We start from the raw sequence: 12,775 nt of genomic DNA, 5'->3' as shown, positions 1-12,775 counted from the left end.
TTCTCACCAAAAGAACGAAGGGGAAACTTCGAGTACTGTAAGTCGCTCTGGATAAGAGCGTCTGCTAAATGACTAAATGTAAATGTGAGTAAGGTACCTAGCGAAAAGTAGCCTCAACTTTCCTCGACTTTTAGCTACGGCACTAATGCTGAAGGCTCGCTGATATAGCTGTCGGTCTTACTAGAACGGCATATGTATGCATTGTTGCTAACGTGTGCTGACGTTGTGACTGTGTGCATATGTGGGAAAGACGCATGAGACGGAGGGAGAGCAGGGGAAAGGAAATGCAGCTGAACGAATACGCTGCGTGTTTTAACCTAAATAGCGATAAAAAAAAATGTTTTACGAAACGCAATGTGTGGCGGCCGGTGTTGATTCTGTGGCGCACCGCCACAAATTAGTCTGTGTGGGAAACACTGCTACTGCAGTCTTCACAATAAAGCATCTTTGGTGACACGTCAGGTGAGTCATTTGGCCCATCGCAATCAAGTGAACTGCAGCGTCTTCTTTGAAAAGGCTACAGTAGTCAGCTTGTCGGCTAGTCAGCTTGTCGGCTAGTCAGCTTGTCAGCTAACGCAAGATCAGCGAAATGTGTTGCAGTAGCCTACCTACAATGTTAGAGGTATTTATATTTGAAGGATTTTTGGCAAGGCTATCTCCTCCACTGCATTAGTATTGTTATCTGATTTTTTTATCTATATATTGTTGTAAGATTTGAGCCAAATGAAAACTAACACGTAATGAAACAAGACCAATTGGTGTCTGGTTTAATGAGTGATCGAAACACCTGCTCTGGCGGATCATTTAACGTTGATTTAATGCAGTCTGAGTTAGGCCGAATCCCAATACTCCCCCTTACCCCTTCCCCTTAGTTTTGCACGTTCCCGTGAGAGCTAGTGGTGTCCCAATACTCTTTTTGAGCTAGGGGTAGGGCTAAGACTAAGGGGTATACACCCCTTAAAACCAAGTAAGATTGGGAGCTTACTTGAAACCTAGGGCAATGTGAATACTGCGAGACTGGCAACAATGGCGGCCAGATCATCCAGAAAGTCCGATAAATATAATATTTTGGGCTTAATTAATTGAAAAAAAAATTATGAAAGTCTTGTTTTGTATGATACTCAGTCCTGAACATATATATTAATACCCATTTTCTTAATTGAAACGTTTCTAAAAATCGCAAGTTTGGTACGCAAATGTTACAGTGCAGAATTGCACATCAGTCCCGCATTTCTCTGACAAATATGTGTACAGTTTTAAGTAAACTTGAATTTCGTTTAATATCAGTGCATAACACTACTTGCTTTGGAGATTTTGATACGTGCTAGATGACGTACCTATAATCAAGTGGCGTCCCATTTCTTAGCGATATGTAGCCCTTACCCCTCAGTTTTGAGGGCCAAGGGCTAGGGGTAAACTAGGGGGAAGGGGGAGTATTGGGATTCGGCCTTAGCTTTAAACGTTTATGATCATGAAAAAGTAGCTTTGGTCCAGCCGGAAAATATTCAGGCAGTATCGCATATGCGACCAAAATTTGAACGGTTGCGAGTAAACATTTTCTTAGGTCGCACCGGTGCACCTAACCTCCTTCCATCCGCTGCCTCTCCAGGAAGGAAGCGTTTGTTTCTTCTTTGACGGAACTCACACTCATGGTTGGATCATATCGTGGTCTAAACTAATCAGAGACAGAGATGGGGCGGGTCTTTGCCTTTAATTGGCTGTGGTCCAGATATTCCTGTAGGCCTACACTGCTCCGTGCTGTGTGATTGAAATTACGACCTGAGCACCCGAGAATCAGTTATGGCAGACCTGAGCATTGTACGGCCCGCAGGCCACAACCGGCCCACAGGCCACAACCGGCCCACAGGCCACAACCGGCCCACAGGCTGTCCCAATCTGGCCGCGCGTGAGGTAAATAAAAAAATTACAAATAAATACATGTGTTGAGCGCTAGTAAATATGTTGTCCTGAAAGACTAGTGATCAGGCGATTTACATATGTGCGCTTGCGCAACCTCACCAACAGGAGAGTTAGCTGTTGGTTAGCCCCCTCGAAAATGAAAAACGAAAGGTTGATACAGAATGTAGAGTTTTTAACAAGACATGGACTTCCAAGTATCTGTTTACTGAGGTCAAAGTCAAAGCTGTGTTCTTAGTTCGCTAAGGTCGCTGTGTAGAAGGATTATAATTTGAATCGGCACTAAGGGACTAAAGAAAAAAACTAACATGGAACTTGAGAACTTGACAACTTCAGTGGGCGCTAGTTAAATTGCAGACCCGGATCATCACCTGTCAGCTGTCCTTCGCATATCCACCTCAGACATTCAGCCAGATTTCGATGCACTTGTTCAAACCCACTGGAATCCTCTCACAGAACAAAATGAACTGAAAAATAAGTATTGCTTTTTGTATAAAGTTGATCAATTGCATATCTTTAACATACTACAAAACAACTTTTCAGTGTTTGTGAAGATTAACTATTTACAAATAAAATGTAATGATTATTTTACTTTTTAGTGTTACTTCGATAGTCTTTTCCTAGTTGACCAACATGTAAAATATTTACAGAATATCCTTATTCTTCTGATAACCAGTAGCAGCTAATCAAAATATATACTTTACTGCTTTTACAATGGGGGAAAATTAATAGTAAGCAGCATTAAGTTCAAGTTATTGTTGATGCGGCCCTCCAACACATTTCAAGTTTCTTATGTGGCACCTTGTCAAAATGTATTGTCCACCCCTGCATTATGAAGCTAGGATTTTGATGCTAGGGAGAGTGTGGCAAACTGGTTTAGCCAAGGCCAAAGGGCAAGAAAGCCAAATTACAGGGGTTGGCCATCTGAAGGGCATGCGACAGCAAGGGGGGACCCGCTATAAGACTTTGAGCCATGAAATGTTAGGTCAGTAGCACTTTCTATTTTGACATTTTTTATTTCGCTTGTAATGTTTTAGTTTAGCAGCTCAGTGTAGCACTTAAAATATATATTTTTTTATATACAGTTTAATTGTGCTTCAAATAAAACCAATATTTACCTACACCTTATTCTTGTTTAACATCATTTACATAATATATATGAATGTATATGGAGCGTGATAAAAAGGTGTCCTTGAAATTGTGGCGACACAAGTAAAAATGTGGGTGCACCTACATTTTGTGCTGGTGCACCTAAGTAAAAAGGTTAGGCGCACCAGTGCAACTAAGGGAAAAAGTTAGTCTGGAGCCTGGGGCTGGGCGATATGGGTAAAAAATTATCGATATAGATATTTATATTTACATTCGATAACGATAATTAAACGATATACCACAGATCTGTAGTAGCTAAATAAGTCTCCTCCTCAACTTTTTACCTACACTCGGCATAAGGTTTAGGCAGAGCAGTGTGAGAGAAATGTTTGCGGCCAGGGAGCACGTACCTGGGGTCAAGTAACTTGAGCTTTTTAAAACCTTGCTTTTTATCAATAGCCTACTTATCAATACCTTGGCGCAAACTCACACTTTCTGCATGTTCCAACGAGTGATTTTGCTTCAGGTGGTAAAAAAGGTTTCATATATATTAGTATTAATCACATTGTGATTAATACTAATCACATTAATTAATACTACACAGTACTAGTCACAATGTGTACTTCTGTTTTTGGCTACCTGCAATGCTTTGGGGCTATCTTGTTGTTATTATCAGTGACCTATGCACTGTAAAGCTCTCTCTTGGGAGTCGCTTTGGATAAAAGCGTCTGCTAAATGAATACATGTAATGTAAATGTAAATGTATTATAATTGGGACCAAAACGCTGTTCTTGTATGTCCAGAGACGTTATAAGAAATCCGCTAAAAAGATTTACGGACCAAGCAAGCGGTTGCCTTGGAGATGTTGACAACATGGCGTCTGCACCAGATTTGTCGTGTTTGATTTGGGATTTTCCTACATGTTGTTATATTATATAAAAAACGAAAATGGACTTTCGAAAGATCTACCAACACCTTTGTAAGCAGAGATTTGTTAAAACGTTTGTTAACCGAGACCGTAAGTCGAGGTCAACAAGAAGTCCACATTTGCAGTTTGTCGTATTACCAAACTTAACCACCTGTTTGTTTACTGCACCAATTTGCACCGAACATTGCTCTGCTCTTTGTCGGATTTCAAAAAGGCAAACAACTTCCAAATAACTGAACAAGACTAACCCTTTTTATCAACAACATCTTCATTGGAAGTTGCTCCCTTGCCATGGCTATCGCTGCCACTGTTTTCGGCAATAAGACTAATTTTCCGCGGTTAATATTAGCTACTCCACTCGACGTGCTCGGTATATTTTAGTGAGCGTAGGCTACGATTTCTCCGCAACTTCCTGCTGCATCACAGAAATTAAATGGACTGCTGTTCCTAATTATTCTCTATCGACATTATTGATGTTATTGAAAGTGAATTAATGTTACGATATCTTTATCGAGGGAAGTCATTACATCGATAGTTATTTTTATCGCCCAGCCCTACTGGAGCCCTGGTTTTCCAGAATGAGCGAGCTTAAAGAGAAGGATTACATTTTTTAAGGCTGTCCCCGACTAAGATCTTCTTTAGTCGACCAAGACTCGACTAAAACGTCTGAAAATCGACTAACTGAAATTTGAAACGCTTTTTTTTTTTCACCAAAAAAAAACGTACATTTTACGCAATCTGACTCAATGGCTGCTGGACATTGCAGATTCAGCCGCTAATAGCCTACAATATTAAGACTCGTATCACCAGTCCTGTTGTAACCGAATGCCGATGGTATTTAGTATCTCTTTGAATGTACTACAAATTATAAATATTGTTTGTTTAACATGCAAATCATCAGAGCGCACTTATCACTGCCTGAACTTGCAGCGTGCGAACTTACGTAAAAGCTGAGTGGGGAACGGTGCAACAGATAAACATTTTGTTGTCTCAGCCGGAGAAGATAATGTCATTCGATTTGGATGTGATTCTTATAATTAATAAATATTCATTTTTCAACCCAGCACGTTAGCATTAGCAAAGTAGGGTTAGGCAAAGTACACAGAGCACAGCTAAACTAGTGTCTGAGATCCAGGGCCAGAACACCAGAAGGCTGGTCTGTATGTAAATGTTAGGACGTGACAAAGGTGATGCAAAATTTGTGACATTACAAATTCCGCTTTTTCAAAACCGATTGTTTTACAGCTGCAGTTTCAAGTTGTGAGATTTAGATAGGAAAGACGTGTCGATGGACTTTGAGGTTCACTGTATGTCCGTTTTACCCACCGAAATGTCATTATTCAACTATGACAAGGTAAAATCGGTTTTGCAATCAATGTCTCCTTTAAAGGGGCGAATGATTGCAAAACCGATTTTACCTTGTGAACCTCAAAGTCCATTGACGCCTCTTTCCTACATAAATTTCACAATTTGTAACTGCTGCTGTCAAACGATAGCTTTCAAAAACATTTCCCGCTGTGATGTCCCAACGGGGCTCCACCTCTTTTGGCTCTTTGTCATGCCCCAACATTTACCTTCAGACCAGCCCACCGGTGTTCTGGCCCAGGAACATTATTGGAGCTCACGTAGATCTCAGACACAAGTTTATCGGCGCGCTGCTCTGTAGCCTACTTCCACAGGAATTTTAAGAAGAAACTTAAAGGTATTGAAAATGGACCAAGGTCGTAAATGTTCCAGGCTTTACAAGGAATGCTGACAGTCATAGTCTTCCCACGGAACCAAACACTTGACGGGCATGGCTGCTGTTTGTCTACGATAAGATCCCTGTGAAGTTCGACCCTAGGTTCTTCATTTGCTCGAACCATTTTACTAACAACAGTTTTGAAAACCTAGGACAATTTAGGGCAGGATTTGCAAAGAAGCTGTTGCTGAAAAGAGGTGCTGTTCCGACCATATGCTCATCGCAACCGCAAGCTGTAAGTATGATGTTTTCGCTAACAGTTATTGGCAATGCTAACGTCTCCTGAATATAGCATAGGTAGAATGCTAAATACGTTTCTAAACACATCAAATGACTCTAGCTAGACAAAGTGTAGTCTGCATTAGAAGGGAAGCTTCCGAAAAAATTGCCAGAAAACGAATAGCAGCCTGGCCTATTGCTAACACCTGTCTAGATTATCTATTTGAAAGAACTGGAGAAAGGCAAGTGCTAGATACAGGATACGTTAGCATTGCTAGTAATTGTTACTGACAAAATCATACTACAGTTTGCAGCTGTGATGAACGTAAGGTCGGAACGCACCTCTTTTCAGCAACAGCTTCATAGCAAATCCTGCTTGACATTGTCCCAGGTTTTCAAAACCGTCCTTGGTGAAATGGTTTGCACAAATGTGTTGAGGGTCGAACTGCACAGGGATCTTCTACGCTACGGTATAGACAAACATCAGCCATGCCCGTCTAGTCGATGTCTGCTAGACTCTAGCTCATCTGCTTTTTATTAACGCTGATTTGCAAGGACTGCAAGAACAGCTAAGTAGCGAAAACACCTAGACTGTAGGCATGTAGGCTAAACTAGTTTAGCTTGCTAACGCAAGAGCATAGGTAGTATGTGTGATAATTTAGCCTTGTTTATAGGCAATGGGGCTAACGTTGTTTCATGTTCCTGACTGTGTTTCATTCAAATAAATACCCTGTGTTATGTATATCTACAATTCACGATGCATGTTTGTTCAGATCATTGTCAGGTTATTTTTCAGCAAGATATCTAGAGCTAACTAACTGAAGCCAAGTTGAATCACAATATGGTTTGGTTGCTAAACTGTAGCCTAACGTTCTACCCACCTAAGTCAATCCAGTTTGCTTCGACAACAGAAGTGGAAACGAGTATTAACGTTATCATTTCAAATGATATGTAGTCAATCTGTTGAAAACAGTGTTGTGAAGAGACATAGATTTATTTGAGCGTTTTTATTTCAAGTCTCCACCTCCGGTGTTTCATTGAGTGCTGCTGTTGGCCGTGTTGCGTTTTTGCTCCCCAGCTTCACGCGTTGAAAACCAACCAATCAGCGCGCAGCTTATCTAAATATGAATGTGCATGCCATAAAAGGAGAAAAGCTAGAGTTTTTTCACTAGCTTTTCAGAGGATCTATCAGGGGTCATAGAACAGCACCCGGGCCATTTTCAACCCAACCAATGTTACATACCCTATTCGGAGACCTTAAGGAACAGTGTGAAATACCCAAAAAACCCAGTCAATCGCTCCTTTAAATAACAAGGGAAATGTTGCTATCACTCAGTCACCAATTAATTTAACTTTTGAGGTGGAGCAATAAGTTAATTGCCTGTACCTGTGATTTTTGTTGGGAATATATAGCCAAATATATATTTGTCATACTTTTAGGGGGGCAGGAGGTCGTCTTTTTGGGGGGGGGGGGGGCGCCCCTAAAAAAATGGTAGAGGAAACACTGCATTTGTTTGGTTAATATTAGCCGTCAGTCACTCAAATTGTAGTTGTAGTGCTCCTTCATATTGGGTGGGTGCAATTTGGTCGCAGTCTAGAGCCAGCTGTGCTCCGTTTTCCTCCTAGATTCAGACCGGTAAGTTGTCCAGCTGAGCTAGCTAACTACTAGACTACTGCTGTGTGGGAATCGCAGGAGCTAAACAGTTTAAGGGCATACACAAATACAGGGTCTTGATATTACAGCCTGGAAACATAGCTAGCTACATGTTATCACCCTGGCCTTTGCCTGTGGTGTTTCTGCAGCTGTCTTGCCGTTTTAGGTAGCGTCACTGTGTCCAATCCCGACCGCTGTAAACTACTATTGTCCAAACCCGAAGTTGGACACACCCAGTTTCCGGTCTTTTTGCAACCATTTTCTTTTGCAATCGCTAGCAAAGTGTAAGTAATATTATTTTAGGCATACCAAACAATCTACGTGTCAAATTTCATAAACATATATGGACGTTTACATGTATAAATAATTTTGGAAAGTTACATTGATGAGAGAAAGCCGAAAGACCACTCGGGCGACGCTTTTTACTCTGACATAAGAAGAGTTATCGCATAGTTGGAGATGTTGAAGCGTGATATCTTATTGTCCCCGGATATATTGACAGCATTATGGTCAGTTTGGTGACCCTGGATCAAGTTAATATCCCCAGAAAAACAGCAGCGGCAAGTGTTTACTACGAGGATAAGTGCGGTCGGGTTTGGACAAGGGTAGCGCACAGCTAATTTACCGGCGCCAGCGTCTTTGTACCGGCTTTAATAAAGGATAAGCTAACGCTTTTTTTTTTAACAATATTTAGCTCGAAGGTAAGAAGTTAAAGCTTAACGTGAAATCAGTAAATCAGCTGAAAACATCATACAATAATTTTTATCAATATTTGAAGTGGCATCAGAATGTTGGGTAAAAACCGGTCGGGTTTGGACACAGTGACGTTAGCTAGGTATCTCATGTGGGCCATATTTTGGTGTGGCAGTAACTAACAATTCTTGACAGAGGAATCGTAATACTTTAAAGTTTGATTTTAGTAGACCAATGATTGAAAATCTGTTATGTGATTGATAAAATAAATGCTGTTTCCATTTTCGTAACGCCAATATGAGGGTTACATTACATTACATTTACATTTAGTCATTTAGCAGACGCTCTTATCCAGAGCGACTTACAGTAAGTACAGCGACATTCCCCCGAGGCAAGTAGGGTGAAGTGCCTTGCCCAAGGACGCAACATCATTTGGCACAGCCTGGGAATCGAACCAGCAACCTTCTGATTACTAGCCCTAACCCTAACCGCTCACCCATCTGACCCCTAGTTAAAAAAAAAAGTTAATCACTTTTATAGGTTCATGGATGGTTAACAATTAGACTACAGACTACAGTATTCCACTGCATACTATTAGGTAGTTGTTCCTTCTGTAATTACACTGTAGCAGGGACGCTATGTTCACACTGTGAAATGTCATAATACACTAAAATATAGTCTATTAAGTTTGTATTAACCTTCCCTCCAATTTTAATTTTTTATAGGTGTTGACTATTACTGCATGAATTAGCAAATCAATTTAACATTATTGATGGCTTTAAACCTCGCTTATAGAGGAGGAAGAGACACTTGCTGTGAGATAAAGAGATGTATTCTGAATCTCTTAAAGTACTTTACAGCTTAAATTTTTTTACGTACACCTTAAGCCTTCTGCCAACGTAAGATGCTAATATTTAGTCTCCGCTGTTTGTCCAAAGCCAAATCTATTCTTGAGGTTCAAAAAAACGATTTGGATTTGAATGTGAGTAGTCGATCGCGTTATGTTCTGTCCCGCCGTTTGAAATAAATCTTTTAGCTCAGGCGTTAGTTTCCCATTATTTATCACGTCATGTTTCGATTGAAAGTCCAGTTTCCACGCTCTTGCACGCACCCTTCATTGAGGCAGAGGCACTGTTTGCCTCCCGTCTGCTTTTTCACTGCGGTTTTTCACTGCGGTTTTATGTCAGATCAGACTAATAGGTTATACACATACGTAAAATACATGTCCTATTCTATGGATAGAAAGGACATATAATAAAACATTTATAAAAAAAATATATATCCTCGCTCCCCTCGGCTTGCTACTACTTTCCAAAACACAATGTTGGCAGCTCTGCGAAGGGGAATTTTTTATAAAATACTGTTTTCAGAGAGTGTGTCATTTTTTCCTCTTACCAAAGTGTCTGTGTTCATTTCTCATTACAGCTCTCTCTCCAGTACAAACGTTGCTGCTCCAGATTTCAAATAACCACACCAGACTCCACTCCTTCCTACTCCTTACCAATGCACCATGCCTTTATCCCAAAACGATGCAGTGCACGGGGGTTTCACACCAACTTTGGTATGCAACTTCGGTCTTGTGCTGAACCTGGCCCAATTTTATAATTAACAGAAATTATTGAAAATACTTCTGAATCAGCAGTTTTAATATATTTACAGCTGCAGGAGGACCAATTCTTCAATTCAAACTCTCTGATATTGGGGAAGGCATCATGGAGGTGACGGTGAAGGAATGGTAGGCTTGTTTAAAAAAACATAGAATGTTCATTTCTGAAGAATGTGTGAATCTCTATAATCTCTGTGTTTGTGTGTCCCACGTTGATTTCCCATGATTATCTGGAGAACCGGGCACTCTACAAAGTTCGAAATGTCGCAGGTGCCCTCTCTATAATCGATTGTGGAACAATTGATGTTGTTCGGGTCAGGATTTGACATTTTTTTAAACAATCCCCATCTTTTATGTGCCTCCATGGGCATCATGGGAACTCATCCCAGTCCCTTTACTCTGATTGGTCCTCTGGTCATCCCTCACACTTCACCAGCAGGTGCACTAGGAGGCTATATCGGAGGCTGTATGATAACTAATTGAATTTAAGCGTGGAAAATAGGGAAATTCAGTTTTGTTATTTAGAAGATAATTCAGTTTTACAACCGATAATCAGCAGCTTTTAAAGGGGTTTGCTGGCTAGCTAACAGAACGACAATATAAAGTGGATATACTTTCAGAAAACATCAGTATTTCATTGCATGAAGTAATGTGTTTACTGATGTCAAAACTCCCTGCACATTGCAAATATATACAAGCGCTGTGTGGTGAATTAGTAGGGGTGGGAATCTTTTGGTACCTCACGATTCAATTTAAATAGATTTTTAATCAAATTTCGGTTCAATACATGCTTACTTTTGATTCCAGTTTGATGTTTACTGTTACTTGTTTATATTTGACTGTGATTTGTGTTGGAGAAAAATCCCACTGCATCAAAACCTTGACAGTTTAGTGAACTCATTGTTGTATAAAAAAAGTTTTTTGAAATTTGTTAATCGATATGAATGAATTATTAGGCCTACAATTTGACCAACTGGCTCAACCATTGTGCATGTAATGACTTCTGTAGACAAATGAAGGATAATTTGCATTAATGTAAGCTATCACAGCATTGGCAATTTGACTAGAATAGATGATGTGGAGGTTGAACATGTACTTCAAGAGAATTTAAATTGTGATCTGAGAAATATAGGTACAAAAACCACTGAAAAAAACGTTCATCATCAGCTGCATGACGGGCACTGCACTATCTATAATTCCAGACATCAGTGGGTGTCACTGACATAATTGTGGGCGTTGTACCCTGTCTATAGTTCCATGAATCTGTCTGTGTGCCACCAGTTGTGTCACTGGCACTATGCACTAGTGGGTTTAAATAAGAGGGCTGTTGGTAACAAAATGCAATTTGAGTTGGCAGGACACATTCATGTGGTTAAATCTTTGATCATTATCATTAGAAAACACCATTGGGAGGTCTGCTATGAAGTTACCCATTTCTGGGTTTTTCTAAATATCTACAAGCATGTAAGGATATTTATATTGATGACTTGATCGTAGGTACACACGCAGTTAAAACATTTGATACAGGCAGTTTATACACAAGCTTAGTTCACAAGCACTGATAATAAGCATAGATTGTGCAAATGACACAGACTGAAAGAAAACAAGGACCCTTATACTTGGGGTTGGGTATCACTTGGATTTTTACGATTCCGATGCCGAACCGGTACTTTGAATTGAAAATGATTTAAATGTAACAATATATTAACGTTTTAAAGTAGCCTACTTAAATATATATACCGTATTTTACAGAAAATAGGCCGCATTTTCTATAAGCCGCATTTTCTATAAGCCCTATCCCACCAGAATGGGAACTGGAGTCAATACAAAATATAAGCAATCTTACAGCATTGTGTAACACACTGTTGCTAACGTTAGTTTGCTAGCTGTATATAACATTTCTCTGGGTCTTGCAGCTGTTTGATTTACTGAAATTATTATGAAGTGTTATGTTGTACTAGCCATTTGCCTACTTTAGCAAGTCACTGTATTTCCAAGCCCGCATGTCAGTGTAACTTCCTCCTTTGCACGTAATCGCTTTGAAACATTTGTTGCATTTTGCGATGTTGGAATCCTTGGCTGTGAAATACAGCCACACTTTCGACCGCTTCGCTTAGGCATTTTAAATGCACTAAAAGCTAGCTAGCTAATGATAGTCTAGCAGAGCAAGTGTAATATGTTTATTAGCAATCACGTGCAGTGAATGGTTAATATGCCTTTACATCTGTTTTGGTAAGCCAAGAGGGAAAATATGGCATTTTGAAAGTAGCCTACATGTACGGTAGCTAGCTAACGGTAGACTATAGAGAAAGTGTGATATTTTTACATCCGTTTCGGAGCGACAGAGGGAAAATATTTCAGTCGACAACATTAAGTGGAACAGAAATGAGTTCTAATCCGGTCCGAATCCTACCGGTTGCATAAGAGCCGGTTCCATAGTCGAACTGGGTTTCTGTACCCAACCCTACTTATACTATGCTGTTCTCTGATCACACTTTCTTTACAATCAATCATAATATTGCCTCGGGCGCTGGGACTCCTGGGAGGTATTCCATCAACGTCGCAACGAAAGCCACGCTTACACAAAAAACTTAGACTTAACAGGGCTCTAGAGTGCGACCAAAATTTGTACGGGTGCAACAAAAATGTTTCCTTCTTCTTTGACGGAACTCACACTCATGGTTGGATCAGATCGTGGTTTAAACTAATCAGAGACAGAGATGGGGCGGGTCTTTGCCTCTGATTGGCTGTGGTCCAGCTATTCCTGTAGGCCTACACTGCTCCGTGCTGTGTGATTGAAATTACGACCTGAGCCCCAGAGAATCAGTTATGGCAGACCTGGGCATTGTACGGCCCGCGGGCCACAACCGGCTCACAGACTTTCCCAATCCGGCCCGCGTTAGGTAAATCAAAAAAATAAATGTGTTG

General features: G+C 40.4%; 1 protein-coding gene across 2 annotated transcripts in view; it reads left to right on the top strand.

Moving 5' to 3' along the window:
• Positions 1-12,775, top strand: part of dbt (dihydrolipoamide branched chain transacylase E2) — an 80,495-nt gene that overhangs the window by 7,921 nt on the left and 59,799 nt on the right. Inside the window, exons 2-3 of one of the 2 annotated variants that reach the window (XM_047050082.1) lie at positions 9,667-9,802; positions 9,901-9,976. The exons of the other annotated variant lie outside the window; for it this stretch is intronic. Coding sequence (XP_046906038.1) covers positions 9,667-9,802; positions 9,901-9,976 — 212 coding nt within the window. The remainder of the gene's footprint in view (positions 1-9,666; positions 9,803-9,900; positions 9,977-12,775) is intronic. 2 annotated transcript variants of the gene reach the window in all.

Source organism: Hypomesus transpacificus, unplaced genomic scaffold (assembly GCF_021917145.1).
Source record: "Hypomesus transpacificus isolate Combined female unplaced genomic scaffold, fHypTra1 scaffold_100, whole genome shotgun sequence".
In the NCBI taxonomy this organism is placed as follows: Eukaryota; Metazoa; Chordata; class Actinopteri; order Osmeriformes; family Osmeridae; genus Hypomesus; species Hypomesus transpacificus.
Note: the sequence above shows the minus strand (reverse complement) of the source record. Positions and strands in the feature narration are given on the sequence as shown.